This window comes from Nycticebus coucang, chromosome 16 (assembly GCF_027406575.1).
Source record: "Nycticebus coucang isolate mNycCou1 chromosome 16, mNycCou1.pri, whole genome shotgun sequence".
In the NCBI taxonomy this organism is placed as follows: Eukaryota; Metazoa; Chordata; class Mammalia; order Primates; family Lorisidae; genus Nycticebus; species Nycticebus coucang.
Window position 1 is genome coordinate 15,043,495 of NC_069795.1, and position 26,716 is coordinate 15,070,210.

Sequence of the window (26,716 nt, forward strand, 5' to 3'; positions counted from 1 at the left end):
AATTCTCTGTGTACGAAGTTTCAGTTTGTGAATAAAAGATTTATATGACGAAATTAATTTCAGGAGTATTAATTTAAATACAAATAGACAAAATAGAAGATTACAGAGATAGGCTAAAATGGCAGTAAAAATTTCACCAAATGGGAACAAAACCCAATGGTAGTGAAAACAGAAAGGGAAAACTGGATAAAAAGATAAAAAGGCATAATTAAAGGAAGAAAGCATTATAATGGGTTTTTCTACTTTCCACCCTATACTGAAAATTAGTCTGAGCACTCTCTTCTTGAAATTAGTTACTGGACTACCATGCGTTAGAACAAAATCTTAACTGCTCCCTTGCTAAGTGAATGGGATTCAGCACGTGAATCCAAGTTTGGTTGCTACAGCTGGATTCTAATATTCCTTCAGTGAAAGCCACGAGTTGTCATTCTTTATGCCTAAATGGCTCCCTCTTCCACAAACCCTCTGGAATTTCCACCCATTCTTCAAAATTAATAGCAAATGCCAACTGTTAAGTAAAGTCAATGAACCCTGTTTGCCCTTCTTTGTACATGACTTATAGAATTTAATAGACACTGGCATGGATTATGTCTCTGTCTTATTGATACTGGAATTTCGACTTCAGTAGGTCCTTGGTCTCGGTGACTGGAAGAATGAATGCATGGACCACAGATCAGGGGTAAGACAGGATTTATTTTACAGACAAGAATACAGAAGGAAAAAAAAAAAAAAAACACCAAAGCTGGGAAGAAAGCTCTCACTCACCCTCACCGGCTCGGCTCACACTCTCTCTCTGCCTGAGAGAGAAAGAGTTCTTTTTCTAGGGGCATGTATAGTGTCATGGGTCCTGTGTAGTTACACTAGGCCAGGACTTGGTAACAAGTGAATGGATAGAGTCCCTTCCCTGGGTAAGATGAATGAGTGCATTCATGAAGGGATACAGTCCGTTCAGCTGGGGCAAAGTGAATGAGTACATTAAGGAATGGATACAGTCCATTCCTGAAATCGCCTGGCCTAGGAAACTTCCATGAAATTGACCAGACCTAGGAAACTTACATGAAATTGACCTAGGCGTAAGAAATGGGAGGTTCCCTGTTCAGCCTTAAGAGCAAGAAGACACTAGGGCTCTGGTGTCTCCCGATCCATTGTCTGGTCCCCACTGCCGCCCGCCCCACCTACCCTCCAACCTGCTGGTTCTTCTGCCAGCTGCCACTGTACCAACACTGCCAGGGCAAAGTGGCAGGTCCCCCTCTCAGCTCCACCAAGCTGGCTGGGAAGCCAACCGCCCTGTATCATTATCACACCTACAAGATGGGATGTCTCTGCAAGTAAAAATCAGTTTTATGTTGATACTATTGCCAGAGTCTATCATAATGTTTAGCATATACTAAGTGGTTAATAAATATTTGTTGAAGAAACCAATTAATGAAAGGCATGCCATTTATAGATACATTTTATTGTTGTGATGCTCTGAGAATTCTTTGTATCCAAGACAGAAAAATTCAGAATCCTCCCTCAGGAGGAGGAGAGGTAAAGATCTCCGGTTCATTTAGGAAAAAGCAACACTGGGGCGGCACCTGTGGCTCAAAGGGGTGGGGTGCCAGCCCCATATGCCGGAGGTGGTGGGTTCAAACCCAGCCCTGCCCAGAAACTGCAAAAAAAAAAAAAAAAAAAAGCAACAGTAAGTTTGAGGGAGCACAGAGGACACTCAGTTCCTCAGATTATCCCTGGACTTTCGTATGAGAAGAGGAGCCTGAAAGCTGTAATTTAGAGGATGCTACTAATGAGGTACCTGGTGTTAGGCCTACGTGAGTCCTTCCAAATGACACAGCTACTATGAAATAACATCAGTTCAACCTGTGTCATATTAAAGTACAACTTACATTCAAAGCACTGGTTTCTGAATGACCATGGATAGTATTTCAGTGTTACCTATGTGTGCACATGCACACACACACACCAGTGAGGAATTTATGGTTATTCTCTACAGAAAATTAAATACAAAGTTATACTTTCTGGAATGGGATACCCAAGCAAAAAAAAAAAAAATTATGCTTGTATAATACTTTGCAGTTCACACTAACTTCTAATTGTATCACAATATATCTTTAAAGTGGCATTAAGCAGTAGGTGTTGTTAATACTCCCATGGTTTCATAAACAATACTGATAGTGACTAAAAGATCAGAGCGAATGTGCAGATTGCTGAGGTTCATGCAGTTATTAAATTATGGTATAGATACATTCTATATAATGGCACATTGGATAAAGTGAGAAAAAAAGTATTTTGGAGTTAAAGAATCTTTGTTCAAACATTTTTTTCTTCATATCTATTACAGTAACTTTCTAAAGGTGAAGTTTTCTCATATAAGTACTTGAAATAGTAAATTTTAGACTGTATATAATTGTAAAGATCAAGTGACATCACATACGTGGGTCTCCATACGACAAAGTTTATCACCAAGTGGGCAGGACGTGAAAGCCAGTTTCCTCTTATTCTATGTCCCTAGTCTTGAGAGAAAAATCCAGGTATATATAGAGCAAATATAATACATATCCATCCTCCCAGCCGTACATGTATGTTGCTGTACTAATGACACAGCTATTGGACCCTGGCTTAAATTAGAGCAGACGTAGAGAGCATCAACACATAATTTGATAAGCGTTGAGCTAAACACGGCTGTACCTATTACTAACGCCATTCAGCTGGCAGCCAGGAATTCACATGAAGACTTTGGCAGCTATGTACAAAGGGTACCAGATGATCACAGCCTGGGGGTGAGAGCTGGGGTGAGCACTTGAGGAGCGGGTCCTCAGACAAATCAGGTACACATCATCAAATAGTAATAGCCTCTGGCCTAAGATACTGAAATAAATTCAACAGGTTAGTATACGGCCTCAGAGAACTATACCATTTTGTGTTTACATTTCTACCCCTGATGGTAAAACAGTTCCCCCTTGCTTCATAGAGAAACCAAACTTCTATTTCAGAGACTATTCCTCTTGGAGGGAGGGAGACTTGATATGTTCATCCAACATTAAAATAGAAGTGTGGTGATTTAAATTGACATTGTAGCCAAAATGAATTGGAACTTAGAGGCGGCAGGTAATTTAAATTCTCATTAAAATAGCTACTGGAGCCACTGGGTCTGTCAATAGGTAAAAAATAAATAAGCAAAATTTTACATGTTTTAAACAATTTTTATCAGAAATATATATCCATGAATGACACGAAAAGGACTCAAACACAGGACAATGATGCATTTATCCTGATTCTATGGACTATATGAAGAAGCTTCTTTTTGGAAATTTATATGACAGCCAATGGAGAAAGCAAAATAAATTCATGTCTTAATTACTGTATTTTTTTTTTTTACCAAGAACTATATTTTTCAATTGGACTGTAAGTAACCTTACAATACATAAGCTTGTAATATTCATGAAACATGTCATGTTGTCTGTTCATTTGCTGTTGTTTACAGTAAGATACACAATTTTAACAGAGTCTAACTTCATTATCTGTATTTAAGGCTTAAAGATAAACCAAGTTTTTGGCTCCACTCAGATTACTTGTTTATTAAAGTGAACAAAATGAACATATGACTTTTGAATAAGAATATTTTGGTGGGAAGTTTATTTCCACTAGGATTCTGAAGGCAAAGCACAAATTTGGGTAATGAATTCTGAAATAAGGCAAAACTGAAATTTTTCGTATTACATTCTAGTGCCTTAAACTCTTTCTGCCATATAGTTTAGGAAGATTTTCACTTTCTTCTGCAACATTCTTGCTTCCAACTTGCTTACTTTGAGCGGTTTCCAAAAGGAATAGGATTTCCCTTCAAAGAGAAGTAATGTTTCAAAGAAGTCTGCCACAAGTGTTACAGATAATTCCAAAAGAGGAATTTTAAGAATGTTTGTGCAATGGTGGCTAAAATTGTAATAAGCATGTAGTCCTCAAACGTGTCTGTTTTGGTTGGATAATTTAAGAAGGAAAGCGCTTATTAAAAGTCAGTCACAATGGTTGATACATAGGCTTAATCCACGGAAGGCATAGCCATGTTTTATAGGACGTGGGGACATCAGTGCCTGGGCTGTAATAGAGACCTGATGCAACCTCACACAATAACAAGGAAGAGTCTGTGTACAGAAGAAGCACTGCGTAGGGGTATATAAAGGGCGAAGCCCAGTGAGGGGCTCAACCACAGCCTGCTCTGAAAACCTCACTATGTCTTGCCCCAACTACTGCTCAGGAAACTTCAGCTCGGGAGCCCTCAGGAACTCCTGCCCTGTTCCTTCCACCTCCTCTGTTGCCATCTGCTCTACCAATGTGAGCTGTGGCGATGCCCTCTGCTTACCCAGCAGCTTTCAAGACCATACCTGGCTCACAGACAACTGCCAAGAGACCTGTGGTGAACCAGCCAGCTGCCGGCCAGCCAACCTCGAAACCTCTTGCTGTTCTTCCTCTGCTTACTACCTGGCCAAACCCTGCCAAGGAAGCAGTTTCCTTCCCGCTTCTTCCTTCATCTCCAGCTCCTGCCTCCCAGGATCCTGCAGACCTCTGAGCTTTGTGTCCAGCAGCTGCTGTCCACAGAACCCCCTACTCAATAGTGGCCAGCTGGTAGGAGGCTGTGTGCCCAGCGGCTGCCGCCCCTTACCCTGCTTGTCCACCAGCTGCCAACCCCAGGGCCTTTTCACCTATGGATACCGACCTGTGGGTTGCTTGACCTATCGCCCACAAACACTTCCCGTTGTGTCCAGCAGCCTCAGACCTCTGGGGCCTTCGTCCAGTGGGTGCCAGCCTCTGACCCGTGTGTTTGGCACTTGTCGTCCACCTTGCTCTGCACAGGGAGGCCAGTAGCTCCCTTGTTCCCGGTCAAGAATCTCACTGAGGATCCAGGAAGAAAATTCAAATGCTGTGAACATTCGCATCTTTCCTCATCGCTTTCCTTTTGCTTTTTCCTTGTTTTAACTGTCTCAGATCTAATGCAAACTCCTCTTTCTGCATTTTGTGTCTTCTGTTTATCTTTCCTCAGTATAAATATTAGTTTACAGTGGTATTCAATATTCCTCTGGTGTGGAAAAAATGTATTTGACTCTGGCAATAATAAATGAGATTACGTGAGAACTAAGAATCTGGTTCATTGGTTTTTATTTCATTACTTCATTTTAACACAAAAATGGCCCACCTCAACTGCTTGAAAAATAAGTCAGTAGGACTTATGTTCTGGCAGTAGGCAGATTGCTTGATAGTTGATTCAAGCTGATATTTAAAGTTCTCATCCTGTGTACTTAAGAGACCCATGAAGTCCTTAACAGAAGTTACTTTGAAAAGACTAGTTGAGGAATGATCTCTTTTGTCTCTCTTCCAGTGAACACACTTCCACCAGAATGTTCTAATTGCAAGACTAATCAAGCTTCTGCTTAAGCCATTCATGGCTTCCTAGCTCCCTCTTCCTTAAAACAAAAATCTAACCCCCTTAGAATGACATCTTCCTTCATTGTTTCTCTCCCTCCTATTACTTTGGTTCTATTCCTTCCTGCTCAATATTGCAAACACTAAGTTCCTGCAATCCTGACTGAACACGCAGGTCACCAAACATCTGCTTTTTATAAACGGCTGCCTTTTGGATGTGTCAGAATCAAGACCAGGATGTTCTTCAGTTCTGTCTGCCTTGAAAACTCATACTTGCCTCCAAAACACGGTCTACGTTCATTTATTAACCTGTGGATTTATTCAGCAAAAAATTTATTGTTTGCAAACTGTGTGCCAAGCTACCATATGCAAGGCACAAGAGATACTCAGCTGAACAAGACAGTCTTGAGCCACCAGAGTTTACCAGAGTCACGAGTTATGGAACACATCTCAATTATAGGTAGTTTTTCTCCCTTACTCCACATAAAAAGCTTGGAGGGGGGTATATATTTTACAAATTTAAATAAAACTAAAGTATAAAGACATGAATGTTTACCCTTTCAAGGAACTGGGAACCTGGAATCTATGCTGATGTGCAGCAGCCGGGCAGCTACTCCTTCTGGAAGAGATGTGTGCCTCTAGTTTTGTCCCCATCTTGCCCTGTGGACTTCCTGACCCGGAAGCAGAATAGCACATTTATGCTGCTGCTTTGAATTCCATTCTAGTTCCTTCTTTTGCCATATTAGCCTGACTCTCCTGGATATTTTGAGTTTTTGACATCTGTACCCTTCATTTTCTGAAAATTTTCCTGAGCCCTCTTCTTGTCTCTTACCCTAACCACACTTTGGCTTAGACTGCCTTTATCTCAGGCATACACCTATCATTAATCTCATTGGACTGTTAACTTTTTAATATCATTTAAAAATAACATTTTAGTTTAAATACAACACACACCAATTTGTGCATAAGCCAGGAGTCCACAGATTTAGTCATGGCTTTGACTTCTAACCCATATATTAGTTTTGGCTGTTTAGAAGCTTAAACCAAAATTACAATCTATGTAACCTTTTTTCTCTGTCTTTTTTTTACTAAACATTGTGTTTATGATATTTTTCCAACATGTGTACCAGTAATCTGTCTTATTTCCTTGAAACATTTCAGTATAACATTCAAGGTATTAAAACACCAGCATTTACTTATACAATTTTGTGGATGAAAATTTGAGTTGTTTCTAGTTTTAATCTTTTATGAATAATGTATGGAATATTCTCTTGTTCTATCTTTTGATACACATATGAAATAGTTCTACTGTTGCAATATCTAGCTGCATAGATGTTTAATCAATCAAGGATCTTTATATTATGTGTCTATTTCTAGACTCTGTTGTGTTCTATTGACTATCTGTCTCTCCTTATACCACTGTCATGGCTTCTTTTTCATCATATTATTTGCAATTTGAGCCATTTGAAGGCAGGGTTTGTGGCAGTACATGCCTGGGTTTTCTGTGAACATTTATGAATTTGGATCACAGTAAATGATATTTTGATCAGGTGGTTGTAGAAGCCAGAAAAAAAAAAAAGATGTTTAGATTTACATAATAGGATAGTGTTAATAAGAAATTCAACATTTATTTTCCTCTAGAGTTTATTCTCTGTTATCTTTGTTGAGGCTACACGGCAAGAAATGTTCACTTTTCATCTCCCAGTTCAGAAGTCTAAAAGCTGTAATTTAAGGGAAAATCTAGACATCTGTATCTACTACTGAAAGATCTGCTACTATTTATACCTTAATCCACATGGGATAATTTTCTGCTAGCTATGTTAGGTTTATTATCTTATTAGTTTATTATCTTAATATCTGGAAAGACATTTATAATTGATCTTAATTAAGGCAAGATCATACATATTCTAAATTGCTAGTCTGGAATTTACTTCCAAGATTTCAAAAAATGTATGATTCTCCAGGAAACTTTACAATATAAAGACTTATTTATTTGAGGCAGTAAATTATAGGGCAATATGTTAGGTAATACTTATTGCTTTCTATCTTTATAGGTGTATTTCCTATGACTAAAAAAGTGGGAGACAGTTCTTCAAGGACCTCTTTTTATCTTAATTTTTTCTTTATTAATATTCAAATACCATGTGTTCCTTTTGATTAACCTCCTCAATAGTCATCTTCAAACTGGATTTTGTGAAATTGACTTTCTTTTATCAAATAATATATCATCTCTCCCAAGTGAAACTTAATCAAAAAAGCATGGTAAGTCTCCATCAGAGTTTTTACATGAAACATACATTTGAAAAATGCAGGGGAGGCTAACAGAAATTATTTGTAATTTGGATTCTGAGTCTTTTCTCTCACCATAACTCTGAATAGTCACTTGACAATGTAAATAGTATTTTCTTCATTGTCCACTGAGACTTTATTTTTCCTTAAGGAAATTTTCTAAAAATTGGAGGATTTGGTGCCATTGGGGTGACTATTAAGGAATGTATAGACTTCTGGTTTCTTATGTAAAGATCTTAAAAGTCACCATTCCTAGCTTACAATAAGGAAAAGAAATGGGCAATTTAAAAATCAATGACTTTTTTTCCGAGAGCTGAGTGTGCAGGGCAAAATTTCTACCCCCAAATTTGGAGAGATGGGTGAATCTCTAGGAGTCACAACTAAAGTATGCTTACCTGAAACAGAAGCTGCTAAAGATTTAAATAATAAATCTGGAGAAATTACTGAAGGCTGAGCATATACTAGCGTGTGTATGAAAACTCCTTGGGGGCCACAGTCCTAGGGATGCCTCACACATCACAGATTTTGCCTGGTAGTGATTCCACCAGTTTCCTTTAGGGAAAATCCAGGAAAGATGCCCCAGTGGTTCCCAAGGGAAAGGGAGCAGTGTTCCTAGAGAGGCATGCCCAGAATCTCCTGAGTAACACATTCTCACTCTTTGGGAGAAAAGACTTTGCTAGAGTTTTATTTAACCTTAGGAAAGGACAATTCTCTCTCTTCAGCTTTCAAGAGTGTAAACAAAAGTTAAGGATACTAGAGAAATCTGCAGCTTCTGCCACTTACAGCTGCAACAAATATTAAACACAACCTGAATCCTAGATAGATAGATGAACTTCAAATCTCACACTCACTGTCTATTCCTCTCAGCTCTCCTACCCAATACAGCACGCTGACTTTGAACAAAAAAGATTAAAAGAGACACCAAAAGGCAACAAAAATATAGTCTCTGGAGAAAAGCAAGCATTAAAATCAGACTCAGATATGATATAAACAATGGAATTAGCAGATAGGAAATTTAAAATAACTCTGGTTAATACATGCCAAGCTGTAAAGGGAAAAGTAGATAACATGCAAAAAAAGATGGGCAAGGTAAGCAGAGAGATAGAAATTCAAATGAAGAATTTAAATGCAAAATCACTGCAAAAGAATTGAGCAATTCTTTTGATGATTTCATTAGTATATTGGACATGGTCAAAGACAGAAGTGAGCTTAAAGACACACCAATAGAAACTCTCCAAACTGAAATGCAAAAAGACCTACAGCAGCATCAATAAAACAGAAGAGAAGAAAAAGAAAAAATAAAAAAAACAGAAGAGAACATACAAAAAATGTGGAACAATTTTGAAAGGTGTAATTCATTCTTAATTGGAATGTCAAAAGAAGAAGAAAGAAATTTTTGAAGTTATAATGACTGTGACCTTTCAAATTCTAGTGATGAACACCGTATCACAGATTCAGGAAGCTCAGGGAACACTAAGCAGCGTTTAAAAAAAGAAAAAAAGAGCATCACACCTAGACTTATCATAATCATACAGGGACTTTACCTAACAATTGCAATCAGTGTAACCTGGCTTATTGTACCCTCAATGAATCCCCAACAATAAAAAAAAAAAAATGATGTATGACCTCGAAAAAACACAGAAAAAAACACTTTATTTATAGAATAAATAGGACAGGAATTTCAGTGCCACAAATGCAAGTAGAGAGCTGAGTGAACTATTTAAAACATAAGCAGTGGTGTGATGACTTAGTCATGGTTCCATTCATCATTTAAGTCATTAAATCAGTCATTTGCTTTGTTTTACTTTTTTGGATTATGTTTCCTGACATGCTTGAGAGAATCTACTTAAACATGAGGACCATTTCAGATTGATAACTCAATCAGTATTTCATTGAATTATTTAATAAATACACTTATATTCTTTAAAGTAATTTCATGCAATATGTTTCAGTCAACATTAAGGCATTCTTGTCACTTGCCAAGCTGTCTTCTAGGAGCTGGGGATAGAGTAATAAACAACCCAACCTGGAAAAGTGACAAAAAATAAACAATAACTATTGATACAAGAGTATACAGAAGAGTATAAAGGGGATACGAATGTGACTTTAAAAGAGGGGGAGAATGCTAAAAATTTTAACAAAGTAGGACATCCTGTCTTTAACAAAAATGGTGTTGGAATCACACCTAGAAAGAAAAAAAAAGGAATATGTGATACAATTAGTGGGGGGGGAGGTATTAAGCACAGAGTACAAGGTCAAAGGAGGGTACTTGGGAAGCATACAGAGCAAAAGGAGGCCAGTGTAGCTGTCAGGCAGGGAGGAAAGAACAGCATGAGAGCATTTGCCAATATAGTCCATGTACTAGACCCTCTTGCCAACAACAGGGTCAACTCTATTGAGAGTGTCCAAAATGTGTTTGGTAGCATTACTTGTTTTCCAAAAGCAGAGTAAACGCAACCAGATGGGCCTCCAATTAGACGTGACTATTTCACCTGTGCCTGCTATGAATCATGGTATCTTGCTAAGGCAGTAAGACTCAAAGTGGTCCCTAAGGGACTGATTTTCTCACAGGACAATCTGTAAGCAAAGCTAGCCACCATAATTTATAGACTGTGTTCCTACGTCCTTCATCTGATGTCTTCTTGGAGTCATGCTAGGTCTGACAGAGGATTGTATAAGGCAAGTGCCTCTGAGGAAGAAGAGCAGGGGGGCGGGCTGCTCAGTCCTTGTTCTCTTGCTACAATAGAATACCGCTGTTGGGTAAATGACAAACAATAGATTACTTAACTTATGGTTCCGGAAGGTGCAAAGTCCATGACAGAAGAGCCTCATCTGGGGAGGGCACTCTTGCTGTGTCACAACAGAGCAGAAGGCATCATATGAGGAGAGAGGAGGGTAAGAGAGTAGTGAGACAGAGGGAGAATATCCCAGGGAACTCATTGTTTTATTAGGAGGCCCCTCCTGTGATAACTAACCCACTCCTAAGAGAACAGCATGAATCTAATCAACTATTAAAGGCCTCATTTCTCAAGAGCATCACAATGGCAATTACATTTCCATGTAAGTTTTGGAGGAAATATTTAAACCATAGTACTGATTAAGGGTTTTTTGGGGGGTGGGGTATGAAACAAGTCATCAGTTGGGCAGGAATAAATAACAATATTCTTGTCTAGATGCTTTAACAAAATCTCTTATTCCTCTTCATGAATTTATTTTATTCGCTGAATAGAAACATGAACAACAGAGTTTAGACTTTCAGATAAATCCTTCTAAGTTACTATGTGATAGAAGAGAATAGAGTTTGTGTAATTACTAAACCAATAAAAGTGAGAAATAGTCAGTTTGTGACTATAGAGATGAAACATGGAGGTACTCGTCCTAGCTAGATAAGAAAATGGACTTAGTATATTTTTCCCTTTAACTATTAAAAATCTTCTGAATTTGACAGCAATGTTTATGTACTTTCAACAAAAGCTGTTAAACCAATGCCTTGCAAACATTTTGCTCACTTTTTGAAAATTAGCGAACTACCTATATATATGTGTGTACATATATATGTACAAAGATAGTAACTTTGATTGTAAACTACAAAAGAAATACATAAAATAAAACATTCTTAATTCTCTAAGTATTCTGATGTATTTATCAGGGCAGTCCTTAAATATTTGTTTGACCTTGTTCAAGGTCCAAGCACTATTCTCTTATATTATTTGAACATTTCTGCTTTTTTTTCTTAAGAAAAAAATAGTTTCATTATTTTTCTTGAAAGAAATTGCTTTTCAAATTTTAACATGTCCTTTTGATCAAATAGTCACATGTCATTAATGGATATTAAATATTGCTGACATGTTCATCATGGTCTTTTTTTTTTTTTGAGAATGCAGATGTTCAAAGTTTGGGTTGTGCATTGAAATAAAAGCAGTTTGTTCTCATTTCTTGCTAATCTAATTTGTGCTGAAAGAAATCCAGCAATGAAACCAAATATCTACTGAAAAAATACAACATGAGGTTATTTATACTTTAAGATGTCTAACAATTGTCTTGATTAATAGCATTAATTGGAAAAAAATTCTGTGGATTAATGAAAGTGTTCATGTCCTATGCCTACTCCAGCACGTTCATTATGTGAAAGGCAGTGACCTTTCCCCAGCAGGTGAATGCCCTTTATATGACATATGGGCCTCTAGGATGTCACGAGCAGGCAATTTACTGCACACAAGGCACCTATATAATGTGCCATACGTAGAAAATATTGCTAGTAAGAAGTTATAGGATAAACTAACAGGAAATCTTCAAAGTTCGTAGCCTAACAATGGTGGAATGAAGAACGGCCCTTTCGTATAGAACGTGTAGTTTAAACACACTACTCTGAAAATCACACTACTCACCTGAAATCCACAGAAATATGCTGCAAATCGAACTTGGATGGAGGGATTTTTTAATCAAATGCTTAAACTTTTCAGCATCGGAAGACTAATTTTAGCCTACTTTCAATGTGATTTAATCTAATCACAGTTTAGGTCATGGTCCCTTAAAAACATAACTAGCCCTTAAGGTCCCATACTAAATTCATCTGAATATGAAGTCAATAATAAGCACCACATCATTATTGGATGCTTCACTGCAGGACACACAATAAAGTGTCACATGAGTGGAGAGGAGGGTAAGAGAGTAGTGAGACGGAGGGAGAATATCCCAGGGAACTCATTGTTTACCAGGAGCCCCCTCCTGTGACAACTAACCTACTCCTAAGAGAAAGCATGAATCTCATAAACTATTAAAGGCCTCATCTCTTAATAGCATTGAACACATTCTTTTGCTTTCCTAATTACAGATATACTGAACAGCTCTATCACAATACATAAGTAAAATTATTTACCAAATGTTATATGTCCTTTTTTAAGCAGTAATGTTCATGTTCAAATGACCCTAGAAATTAGGCCCCCATGAAGATTTAGAGCAATAGGAAATTCACTTATGGGAGCTCGCGACTTCCTCTGCACAAGTTGTGGTCAATCCTAATGGACAGCCTCTATGGACATTAACTTGTAGTTTTCTAACTGATACTAAGTGTGGGACTGCTGTTTTAACTTCATATTTCCTCTGCCATTACCTTATTTTCTTATCCAAGATCAAAAGAAATTAGTATTCTCTCAAAAAACAGATCACAATAATACATGATTCTTTATCAACGATTTTCATGTCTTGGCAATGATTCAAAAATCAACGGAAGACGTAAGGTTTTGTGATACATAGTACAGGTCACACTTCAGTGAGCAGAATCATCTGTAGGATAGATTTTCTTCTAAACTCAAACCATAGCTTTATTGAAAATGTTAAAATCATTTTAACTTCTATGACCTGAACAAATGCAGTTTAGTTAATAAAGAATTTTTTTTTTATTTATTTTTTTTTTATTAAACATAGCTGTGTACATTAGTATGATCATGGGGCACCATACACTTGGTTCATATATCGTTTGACACATTTTCATCACATTAGTTAACATCGCTTTTGTAGCATTTTCTTAGTTATTTTGCTAAGACCTTTCATTCCACATTTACTAGGATTCACATATACCCTTGTAAGATGCACCGCAGGTGTAATCCCATTAGTCCCCCTTCTTCTGCCTCCCTCCCCCCTCCCTCCCCTCCCTTTCCCCCTTCTCCCTATTCTTAGGTTATAACTGGGATATAGCTTTCATGTGAAGGTCCTACATTAGTTTCATAATAAGGGTGAGTACATTGGGTACTTTTTCTTCCATTCTTGAGACACTTTACTAAGAAGAATATGTTCCAGCTCCATCCATGTAAACATGAAAGAGGTAAAGTCTCCATCTTTCTTTAAGGCTGCATAATATTCCATGGTGTACATATCCTCGTAGAAGCAATTTAGCCTTGCCTGAGCACTTAAGGCCGGTGATTTCAGGGGTAAATTGAGAGGACACAAACAAAACCAACATTTCGCGGCCTCTTCAGTTTTCCATTCCTCTTAATTCCATACACAAGTACAAACTACCTCTGGCTCCCAATACAAATAGGCCATTGTCAGATCTAACTTTACAATGGAAAAGAAAAAGCATGTGAGCAAATGTTATGCGCCCCACACATAACTTGTCCCTGTTTTCTTTAACAGTACTTGTATTGATGAATCTTCATTGCCCATTAAAATAGAGGAGCATTTTCCATTTTCTTTATGAAATTCTTATTGGTTGATAAATATCTGATACCGTCAAGTCAGCGTGTGCTGCATCTCTGGAGGTGATCATGACTTGCCAGATCTATCTGCAATACAAGTTATGAATTGATTACAGAACTGTTGCATTTGCAGGGTAAAAAGACTGCTATGTTTTAAGTATATTTTGTGTCTTGTTTTGTATAGAGAAATCTATTCTTCATTACTCTATTTATTTTTAGGATGCAACAGTGCAGTAAAACACAGTGCTTTCTATATCCTTCTTAGCGGTGGTAAGAGAGGATGAAAAAGAAGAAAAAGAAAGAGACGGAAAAGGAAAGTTTAAAAGGAAAAACTAATTTTCTTGGGAATCTAAAGCCACATTGGTGGAAAACAACATAATGCCTTTGAAATTTTATCTTCAAACAAATTCCTTCAGCATCATTTATTCAACAAGCATTTCTGAGGTGCTATCACGTACTAAGCACTATTCTGGGTGCCAGTCACACAGTTGATTTGCATGGACACCCATTCTTCTGAGTCCTCTGCATCTATAAACAAGCAGTTTGCAACTCCTACCATGTAAATGGTAGTAGAATGTTACTAAACCCTCAATCCCATGTGTTACTCTAAACATCACCATCATATGCCAAAGCCATTTGATATGTATGGGGGCAGGGGGTTGTTTCTGGAAAAGGAAATATTTGGTGACAGTTTTGTGAGAGCTTTTGCCTAGAGGTTTCAACGGAAAAGAGTTTGTCTTAAGATCATCCAGCATACAATGGGTTCATTTGTTTGTTTTTAATTTCAAAATATTAAAGGGGTACACATGTTTTTGTTACATGGCTGAATTGATGAATGTTGAAGTCTGGAGTTTCAGTGGGTCTGTCACCAGAGTAGTGCACATTACCTCTGACAGGTATGTTTTTATCCATTGTCTTTCTCCTCCTCCTTAGTTTCCAACGTCCTTTACACCACTACATGCCCACGTGTACCTACCGTTTAGCTCCCACTTATTAGTGAAATTTCTGGGATACTTCACTTAGGGTAATGTTATTGAGTTTCATTCCAGTTGTTACAGAAAGAATTATTTCATTCCTTTTTATGACTGAGTGGTACCCACGGTACGTGTGTGTACATATACACACACAGACACACACGCACGTACACGTTATATAACATTTTCTTTATACACTCATCAACTGATGGACACTTAGGTTGATTCCACATCTTTGCAATTGTGTATTACGGTGCAATCAGCATTCAGGTGCAGATATGTCTTTCTGATATAATGACTTCTTTTCCTTTGGGTAAATACCCAAAAGTGAGACAGCTGGATGGAATGGTAGGGTTCATTGAGGAATCTCCATCCTGTTTCCCATAGAGGTTGTACAAATTTATAGTTCCACCAACAGTGCATAAGTGTGTTTTTTCATTGTACCCATGACAACATCTATTTTATTTTTTACTGGTTTCTTGCCAATTTGTTTGAATTCTTTTCACTTTGAGAATTGACAGATGCTATTTAAGGAGGGTTTGTGAAGATATCTTCAGAGTAAATCAGGTTTGGGGATCTAATTACAACTCTTCAAATCTGAGACTCTGTGAGGTCCAGAAATGAGCTTTATTTTTTTTCTAAAAATCAGATTTTTCAAAGCAAAGTTTAGCTTAGCAATAAAGAATCTATCAAAGTACACTTTTTGTTTGCAGTTTTTGGCCAGGGCCGGGTTTGAACCATCACCTCTGGTATATGGGGCTAGTGCCCTACTCCTTTGAGCCATAGGCATCACCCTTTCTCAAACTAGTCTTTCTGGAAATTCTCGTTTTTCTTTTTTTTAAGAAAAGATTCCCTTTCATGAAATAGATGTTTCTTGAGCAATGTTAAAATTGACAATCAAAATAAACTCAAGATTAAACATGGAAATGCAAATAAATTAATAAAGATATGCCCAAAAAGAAAATTTCATCAGTCATCTAATAAATGTTTATTAGGTCAATAATAAGATAACTGCTTTCCACATGCAACTGGAAAAAATAATGATAAAAATACCCAATGTTACTGAAGCGTGAATTAACCAGACACTCCTGCCCTGTGGCAGAAGTGTGGACTTGGGCACATGCATCAAAGTCCTTAAAATATAGTTGGTTAGAATTGTTTTTTAATTGAAGTAATAAACTAAATAAGAATAAACTAAATAAGAATAAAGCAAATAAAGACAGCTTCTGAGCAAATCTTAGTAAATCATTGTTTGTCATGGGTTCTATAGAAATGTTTGCAAAATGTCAAAGAACTTTGACATCCAATTTACCTCAGGTACAGTTTCAATTAGCTTTAATTTTACACGCTAGTATGTTTTTTAAATGGAAGAATTACACATATAATGCACATATAATCTGGGTAGAAACTTCTAATGAATGGTATTATTTTTATTGAAGAGTTTAGTTGATAAAAAGTCCACTATATCCCATGGATTTTTCCCTTTTTGCTGATAGCCATAATTGTAAAAACTTCAGGGATGAGAAGCCGCCTTTGCTTTGTGAGCCACTAGCCCATTCTTGGTAGTGGTACAGACCATTGCAGATAGAACATTTATGGTCTTCTTCCCTCTTGCACTACTCTTCTAGTTATGATTCTGGTTCTTTTCTGGACATAATGAGAAGAATGGGGGTTAATAAGATAAGAGTACATGAAAATATGTAAGTAAAATTATACAAGAAAATCAGAGGATAATTTCATTGGCATCTTAACAATAGGTAAGGGAATGCTGTTAGGTAAAAGAATCTCAGCAAGACAGAAGTGAGTGTGAGTGATCTATCATTCATATGAATGTGTATGTGATTATATATTGGTTTTATAATAGTACTGAGTACATTGGATACTTTTTTTTCCATTCTTGGGATACTTCACTAAGAATATGTTCCAGATCCATCCAGGTGTAAAGTCTCCATCTTTTTTATGGGTTGATAGTATTCCATGGTATATACATACCACAATTTGTTAATCCATTTATAGGGTGATGAGCATTTGGGTTGCCTCCATGACTTGGCAATTATGAATCAAGTTGCAGTAAACATTCTGATGCAAAAGTCTTTGCTGCAAAGTGATTTTTGTTCATCTGGGTAGATACATAGTAATGGCATTGTGGGATCACATGGTAGATCAACTTTTAGTTCCTTGAGAAGGAGAGGAGAGGAGGGGGAGTGAAGGATGGGGGAGGGCAAGTAGAGGGAGAATATTTGGTGGGATTTCACCTTATGTGAGTGATACAAGGGTGCATTTCAAAACAACTAAGAGTAAATTATAAATATCTTACCACAAAAAATAAGTTAAGAAGTGATGGTTATGTTAATCAGTTTGATTTAAGCATTCAACATTGTATATCAAATCATCACATTGTACCCCATAAATGTATACAATTATGATTTAATATAAAAATAAATTTTAAAAAATTTTAATAAGTGAGTGTATGTATGGAGCCATCAGGAAGTAGTGAGGATATAGAAAAGATTTGTCTAGAAAGTGACCCTTACATTTAAGAAAATCTAATTTGAGAAATATCTTACTGGTCTTCTGAAACACATTCTGTTAACATCATGTCTTTCAGCAGCTCCTGCTCTGGAAATGATAGCCCCTGCTATTTGGGAGGGTATACCTACCTTTTTCCCCCTAATCTACTGCTCTCTGCTCTGGAAGAGTAAGCCAAGGAGTTGCACTCTACTTACCTGCTGACAACTACCTCCCCCCAGCTGCCAACCGGCGGACTGTGGCTTCAGGAGCTGTCAAATCTCTTACTGCGCTATTACTAACTGCTATGTGTTCAGACCCCAACAAGAGACTCCGTTTGTTCTTCCTGCTTCCTGTGTCTCCAAAGTCCCAGTGAAAAGACCCACCAGGAGATTCAGTTTGTTCTTCCTTCTTCCTGTGTCTTCAGGTCAGGAGAGCCACCAACATCCACCAGATGCCAAAGTTCACAGTTAACAGCTCCCATCCCCTGACCCACCTTTCTCTGTTCTCTAGAGCTTGAACTGCATGTGCAGAGTGGCTCCCCTTTGATGCATCCCTCTTGCTGTTGCCATCCAGTGATGATGTGCCTAACAGTGGCCAGTCACTAACCTCATTGTCCAGTTACTCCAGATCTTTGATATGTACATCTGGTGATTTTTAAAGCTCATGCTTTCTGGAGGACGCAACATTCACCTTCTAGTAAGTTTGGCTAAGCAGAATTAGTATTAAGATTGAGATTTCTTGCTAAAAATAGCTTACCATGTATTACACTTCATAGAAAACTCTTCCAAATAAAAGGCTTCCTCTTTGTGTGAGTTGTATCATCAAAGTTCTCCTGGATGACACAGTCTCTAACTTGGGTTTTAGTTTGCATGTCTTCCAGCAAGTGAGAAAAGTTTTGCTTCAACTCCTAATAAATGTGCTTCTTGGGGTACTGGAAATATGACTTTTGTTAATATTTATTTGTTAATTCTAGTGAATTTATGACATTTTTAATCAATCAGAGAGCTCTATCCACTTGAATAAAAATGGCAAATGTAGCCCGAGGGATTTTTTTACTCCTTTATTGATTGAGTAAGTAAGTATTTGAACTTTCAAAATTGTGCCAGATACTGCATTGCATCATTTTTGGGGTATCCTTCCGGGTGTTAATCTTCCTAAGGGTTTCCTATCATTTGTAAACTACCCTAATTAAAACCACTCTGAAACCCACATTCTAAGAGTTTCATGGACATAGTGTTAGAAGGGATTAAACTTCAGTCAATGGTGATTCCTAGAGTCCCAATGAGAAGAACATCCTTAAGGTTTATTCTACCTTCTCCCGGCTCTCAAAGATGGCAAGTAATTGGAATTCTACAGTCTTTTTGATGAGACTCCAACTGACCACTGTGATTAAAACCTTGAAGCTACTAAGTAAACATGATGGGGCAGAAGTGTGGAAGTTCCATTAGTGATTTTCGAGTAAAACATTTGTGCATCTGTTGAAATTTCACCACCTCTTTTGCAACTAGAAAAATTATGCTCAGATTATTTACAAAATGGTGTTCTAGAATGAATGCTTTGTACCAGTTACTGAAAACCATACATCTGGGTGTTTAACTATGAATGTAATTTGACAGAGAAGTATGTGATGTGTATGCAAGCAAGTTAAATCATTTTCAGTGTTTTATTCACTAGTACTAGCAAATTAGTCACATTCGTCGGCACATAGTGTTGTCACAACAGGCCCATTTAGATTTTCTGTGAATGCATTAGTTTTCATAACCTGTTAAAATCAAGAAATCGTGTGTTTTTAAAATTAGTATCCCCCAATCCTCAAGAAGACTTTGGAAACACCTACCAATGGCATATTTATAGTGATAGCCTGTTGGTCAGAAATAGTCACTAAATTGTCACAAATGTTGACTTCAGTATACATGTATACTGCCTGGAAATATCTTGAAAGTGTAATAATGAGGTTTCTCACCATCAGGATCATTGCCTGAGAAATAAAGTATAAGAAAAGCTACAATCAATTGCCCAATTCTTACTATTAGAGGGAGAGAATAGTCCCTTCAGAAGGTATATTATCATCATGGTTTTAGAGGCTCTAATGCGCTATTTACCATTCAAAACCAGTATAATAATATATTCCTTGCTTTCTGACTATAGTCAAAGGGAAAAGTATTTTCAGTTTTAAAAATGGTATAGTTTTTTTTAAGGAAACACCAAGAAATCCTGGATAAGATGTCACGAAAGCTGGTTTATAGACTTAGCCCTGCTTCTTTATAGTTCTATGACATGGATAAACTGAGTAAATTTTTAAATTTATCTCTTTGTCAGGAAAACAAACCTACCTTCCTGTCTCAGAAAGCTATCACAAAACCAAATGGAGCAAAATATGAGAATATTCATTGTAAAGGGTAGCAAAATGTTGATTGTTATTAAAGATTAGCTTATTTGACAAAAGGAGTTAAGTCTTAATAATCTATGACATAAGCTGATGCAGATGTGAAATAAATCTCTTTGATTTTTCATTAGTAAAGAATTTAACCCATTATTTGCATTATAAATAAATTGTTTATTTTAAATTGCTTTAGATTTACAGGTAATTTATGAAGATAATACAAAATTCCATGTACTCCACGTCTAGTTTCTTCTATTAGTAACAGCTTGCATGAGTATTTACACTTGTCACAATTAATGTACCAATGGTGATTTGTTATTATGAACTAAAGTCTATAACTTATTTTCACTTCTTTAGTTTAGTCTGAGCAATATGCTATCACATACCACCATAATAACAGAGGATTTTAACACTCCTCTTACAGATCTGGACAGATCCTCTAAACAGAAACTAAACAAAGATACAAGGAACTTAAATGTGAACCTAGAACAACTGTGCTTGATCAACATATATAGAACAACATATCCCAAAGCTAAGGAATATACGTTTTTCTCATCAGCCCATGGAACATTCTCCAAAACAGATCATATCCTAGGACACAAATCAAACTTCAAAACAATCAAAAGAATTGCAATTTCACCTTGCATCTTCTCATACCACAAGGCAATAAAGATGGAACTCAACTCTAACAAAAATGTTAAACCCCACACAAAGGCATAAAATTTAAACAACCTTATGCTGAAAGATAGGTGGGTGCAGGAAGAGATAAAGAGAAAATCATTAACTTCCTTGAGTAAAACAATAATGAATACACAAGCTACCAAAACCTGTAGGATACAGCAAAAGCAATCCTGAGAGGAAAAGTTATCGTTTTAGATGTCTACATCTGAAAAACAGGAAGAGCACATCAACAAACTTACGAACCATCTTATGGACTTGGACATGGTTTTCACCTACTGTCCGTTTCATGTTCCAGGATCCCATTCAGGGTATCACATTACATCTAATAGTCATGTCTCTCTAAGCTACTCTGGTTTGAGATAGTTTCCAGATATTCCTTTTTTTTATACCTTTAAGGATTTTGAGGAGTATTGATCAGGAACTCTGTGGAATGTCTTCAGTTTAAATTTGGCTAATACTTTCCTCAGGATTATATTGGAATTCTGAGTTTTTAGGAGAAAAACCAAAGAGGTAAAATTACATATCAAGAGTACATATTACCAAAATGATTAACCATTATTGATGTTAACCTTGCTCACACCACTGCACTAGTGTTTATCATGAATCTACTGTTAAGTTATTAATTTTCCCCTTTTCCATGTGTACTTTACTATGTCAAGTCCACATTTAAGTGGGTGTAATGTTTCAATTCTGTAAGATGAGAATATCTACATATATTATTTGGAATCTGCTGCATTGACTCTTTTCCTATTTTCCCCTACTTATTATTTATACATTGATTCATTTATATTGGTAGGACACACACACACACACACACACACATATATATATATAATTTATACCTTGATTTATTTATATTGGTAGGACACACACACACATATATATACACATATATATACAATATATAATATATATTATACTTTGAATTATTTTCTATATTACGGGGTTTTTTGTTCTTGTTACTCAAATTGTTCAAGCTTTGGCCATTAGGAGCTCTTTCAGTTGGCTCCTGTGTCTCTTTAACATTCCCCATAATTTGTTTTTTTCTGGAGTGCTCTTCATCTTTTGGCATGAGAAGGTCTCCAATTTCATCTCGTATATTCTTTGTGAGGAATATATATCTATCCCATGTGAGTAGGACATGTTTTAATAGGGTATGAGGTAAAATACATCATAAACCCTTGAAAATTCATTGAGCATCTGACCTTAGAAAGGTATAATTTAAGTAAGGCTCATCAAGATACTCCTCACAGTAAACTTATGCTTACTTCATAATTGCTTGTCAGTTTTGACAGTTGTTATACCACCAATTTATCACTGAATTGAAATCTTTATGAAAAAGAAGAGAAAAATCTCTAGGACACAGATGATCCCACAATGCATATGGAGATATACAATGAAATAATATTAAACATTTTTAGCTAAAATGTTATGTTTCTTTAGCCTATGAGAGGCTTTTGATAGAGTATTGCTACTTGTTTGTTCTTTTCAAAAAAATAAATAATAAAAAAACAAAGAAACTGCTTGAATGTGTGTGCATGTCTATGTGCATGTCTATGTGTATATATATGTATACACACAAACACACATGTTCACACACGCACACATATATATGAATAAAGTAATGGGGCTTATTTTGCCTAAAATTGGACATGATTTATTTATTTTTCTTCAAAAATATCCTGTAAAATTATTCTTCACACTCAAAATGACTATGTGTGAAAACAATGGCTAAATATAAAAGAGGAATGGGGATTGTTGAGCACAAATAATATCTTTATAGTAAGGAGAAATGTCTTTAAAATTTTCTACAAAATATGAGTTATGTATTTAATTATCTTCATAACATACATTATATTTTGGATATTTACCCATATGAAGGCAAATAGATGATTTAGACTTCTGCTTCCAGACAGGATGAAGTAGCAGGGACAACATTTATTTTTTCACCTGAAATAATCATAAAACAAGATGGAATATATAAAACATTAGTTTTCAAGACTTCAAACATAGACAAAAAATTTGGGGTAGTGTTCCCGGAAAGAGATTTGAATAGAAAGGGAATTCCAGGATCCACCAAAGCCTTGATCACCTGAATCATAGAGATCAGTGTGGGTCATAAAACTGAGAGGAGGACCACCTGAAATTAGGAGAGACATACTCAGAGCTTACAGATGGGTGAGAATAGCTCATATTATATGCTCGCCAGACACAGGAGAAAACTAAATGAGAACTAAGATAGGTTTTCTCTCAGTTTTGGGGGAAATTAACTCTAGTTAACCCTGCTTTAGTTCTACCTAGTGATGATCTAGGCAAGATTTAAAAGGCTCAAACTCTTTGAAAGTAACTTTTCTGTGTCCAGAACAAAATTCCAGTATATTTATAAGAATACAAAAATGTGTGACAGACACAAAAAGTTAAATCAGAATATCTGGCATCCAACCCAAAGTTACCAAGTGTGCAAATAAGTTGGAGAAATAAGCCCTATAATAGGGAGAAAGTCAATCCACCAAAACTAACCCAGATATTACACAGCTCATAGACAAGGACATTAAAACAGTTAATATAACTACATTCAAATGTTTGAGAAGTTAGAGAAAAGATTATTCGTGTTAGATAAAGAAATAAAATACATAAATAAAGGCTCAAATCAAACTTACAGAAATGAAAACTATAATGAGGTGGAAAATACAGTAAATAGGATTAACAGAAGATTAAGCATTGTGGAAGAAAACATCAGTAAATTTCTAAACAGGGTAATAGAGGCCAGGCACAGTGGCCCAGGTCTGAAATCCCAGCACTTCTGGAGGATGAGGCAGGAGAATATCTTGAACCCAGGACAAGCCTGGGCAAAATAAAGAGACCCCCATTTCCACAAAAAAAAAAAAAATTTAAAAAAATAGCCATGTGTCTTGGCACATACCTGCAGTCCTAGCTTTAGAAGGCTGAGGTGAGAGGATCACTGGTGCTAAAGAATTCAAGGTTGCAGTGAGCTATGAACATGCCACTGGACTCCAGCCTGGGCAACGGAGCAAGACCCTATCTCTAAACAAATGAAAAATAAATAAACAAAAGCCATAGCAATAGAAATTGTCAAAAATAAAATGTAAAATAGAGAAAAATACTGAATAAAATGAGCAAACAAGTTGATTAATTGGGTCTTTCTTAGCTCTACAAATGTATGATATAAAATATAAATAAGGGTAGAATGGAAAACAGAATTTTGTCCTCATGTCATACTTGGCTAGAAATGACTTGATTCCTGCCATTTCAATGGCCTATAAAATTCCTGTCTTTCTGCTTCTACTGCTTCCCTCAGGATTACAGCACTGTTTATTTTCAGCTCCTGCTATGGCTGGCTCTCTCATAGTCCACCCAGATGCTATGCATATCCCTTTACTGCTTTCCCAAATAAATGAGTTAATAATATTCTTCTGAAGATTGTTCAAATGTCGGGTCATGTAACAGTGCACATAGCATATCTGTTTCCCATAACAGCTCCTGTGCTCTTCTTTCCATTTCTTTCAAATTTGTATTGATTCTTGAAGCTCTAAAAACTTCTCCCTCTCTAATGAGAAAAAATTCGGCCCTCTTCACATCTTACTCCAAAACTTAGACTTCTGTACCAATCAATGGGCTCACTATAACAAATTGACCTGCTTGTAAGTTGACCCATCTTTAGAAGGCAGTTAGGCTATGAATGGTTTGATTGTATTTGTTTATTTATTTGTCTGTTTTTCTCTTGCATTTGTGTGGCCTGAGGAGAGAGATAGCAACATTTCTATTCTTTTGATACTTTGGACATTTTTTCCACACAGATACTTGTAAACATAGTATTTGGAGATAAGTCAGCATTATTTACTTCACTAAACATGACCTGAATAACAAAAAGGAAAAAATGCCTAATTTACAATGATTAGTCATGCCATGGGTGTCCAATGATGTGGTTCTAATCCCAGGTAATAACAATCCAGAATACAAGAATATCCTCTATCTAGTAATACAACAGCACAGTTCTATGGTTAGCCATTGATAAGTTTAAAGGATATTGGAGATGCTTTATTTGTGAGTATATGAGAACTTTATTGGCTTGAGAGTCAAATATCATTAGAGAATATCACTTTGCAGAATTAGAAAAGATGTGTTGCCTATGGTAGCAAATTTTTAGATTACATGGTCAGTTGTCCAAATGTTATTGCAGCCCAATTCACAATTGCTAAGTCATGGAAAAAGCCCAGGTGCCCATCTAACCACGAATGGATTAATAAATTGTGGTATATGTACACAATGGAATATTGCACAGCTTTAAAGAAAGATGGAGACTTTACCTCTTTCATGTTTACATGGATGGAGCTGGAACATATTCTTCTTAGTAAAGTATCTCAAGAATGGAAGAAAAGGTATCCAATGTACTCAGCCCTACTATGAAACTAATTTATGTCTTTCATAGGAAAACTATAACCCAGTTATAACCTAAGAATATGGGGAAGGGGGAGAGGGAGGGGAGGGAATGGGGAGGTTGGGCAGAGGGAGGGTGATTGGTGGGATTACAACTGCGGTGCATCTTATAAGGGTACATGTGAAACTTAGTGAATGCAGAATATGATTGTCTTAACACAATAACTAAGAAAATGCCAGGAATGCTATGTTAACTAGTGTGATGAAAATGTATCGAACTGTTTATAAAATCAGTGCATGGTGCCCCATGAACGCATTAATGTACACAGCTATGATCTAATACTAATAAAAAAAAAATTCTCCAAACTTCATTGAGGGTGAAGGAGGGTGGAGTATGTTGTTAGTTATAACACTCTCCTACTCAATAAAAAGAACTTTAAGCTGACTCACTCAATTTTTAGTTTATCCAAAGATCATAAATTGTGTTTATAAGGTTACTAGTTATTATGGGGCTTTGTATAAACATGACTGCTGAATATACATACACAGAAAATAGATGTATACTCAGTGCCAACATGAAAAATGCTATGTTGTCTCAAATGTGGAGAAGGCTTACCTAACTGCTAAACTGTCATAAATGAGCCATGAGAGATTTTAAGAGCTTCTAGCAGCTGGATGTAGTGGCTTATGCCTGTAATCAGAGCACTCTGGGAGGCCAAGATAGGAGGATTGCTTGATCTCAGGAGTTTGAGCAAGAGTGAGACCCTTTCTGCACTAAAAATAGAAAAACTAGCTTGGATGGTGATGAATGCCTAGTCCCAGCTACTCATGAGCCTAAGGCAAGAGGATTCCTTGAACCCAGGAGTTTGAGAGTTTGAGGTAGCACTCTACAAGGGCAACAGAGTGAGACTCTGTCTCAAAATAAATAAATAAACTACTTTTGTCAATGTTTATTTCAATTCTATAGACAATAAAGTAAGTAATAGAGGAGTTTTAAAAAAGAAATGATGCTCTATATTCATTGCTACCTTCAAAAAAATATTTAGTGAATAACTACTATGTGGACTGCATTATTCTATGTATTGTGATAAAGCAGAGAGTAAAGACAACAGATTCTTATTGTCATAGAATTTGACATCTGGTAAAGGATGTGATCAGTAAACACATAAATAAATAATTTTATGTATATCTAAAGTTCTTTGTAGTTCTCATGAAGGAACTAAATTGAGCTCATTTACAGAGACATAAAAGGTGAGCAGAGGAGTTGCAAATAAGATGAGATGCACTGGCTTGGCACCTTTAGCTCAGATGCTAGGGCTACAGCCACATACACTGGAGCTGGCGGGTTTGAATCCAGCCTGGGCCTGCCAAACGACAATGACAACTACAACCAAAAAATAGCCAGGTGTTGTGGCGGGCGCCTGTAGTCCCAGCTACTTGGGAGGCTGAGGCAAGAGAATCATTTAAGCTCATGAGTTTGAGGTTGCTGTGAGCTGTGATGCCATAGCCCTCTACTGAGGGCAACATAGTGAGACTCTGTCTCAAAAAATAAAATAAAAAATTTAAAAAATGGGATGCACTGTGGAGTCCTCTCCAAGCACAGAAATCTTATCACTTGATGGATGACAAGAAACCAGATGCACCAAGAGCAGGAGCAAGCATGTTCCAGGAAGAGGAAACTGAATGGACCAGGATCAGTGGTTGAAAATTTTCCTTGGTAAATTCAAGGAACTAAGTAAAGATCAGTATGGCTAGAGTGTTGAGGAACAAGAGGAAAGAAGAGGGAAATGAGGTTGTAGAAGTAGACAAGGCCCAGTATGTTAAAGGTCTCGAAAGAAATGCTTTTCATTTTACTTTCGAAAAATAAACAA

General features: G+C 36.6%; 1 protein-coding gene across 1 annotated transcript; it reads left to right on the plus strand.

Moving 5' to 3' along the window:
- Nucleotides 1–4,224: 4,224 nt before the first annotated feature.
- On the plus strand, nt 4,225–4,857 carry LOC128567376 (keratin-associated protein 26-1). Its single transcript, XM_053564599.1, has one exon. It carries the CDS (start codon nt 4,225–4,227, stop codon nt 4,855–4,857), a length of 633 nt encoding a protein of 210 aa, XP_053420574.1.
- The last annotated feature ends 21,859 nt before the right edge of the window (nt 4,858–26,716 follow it).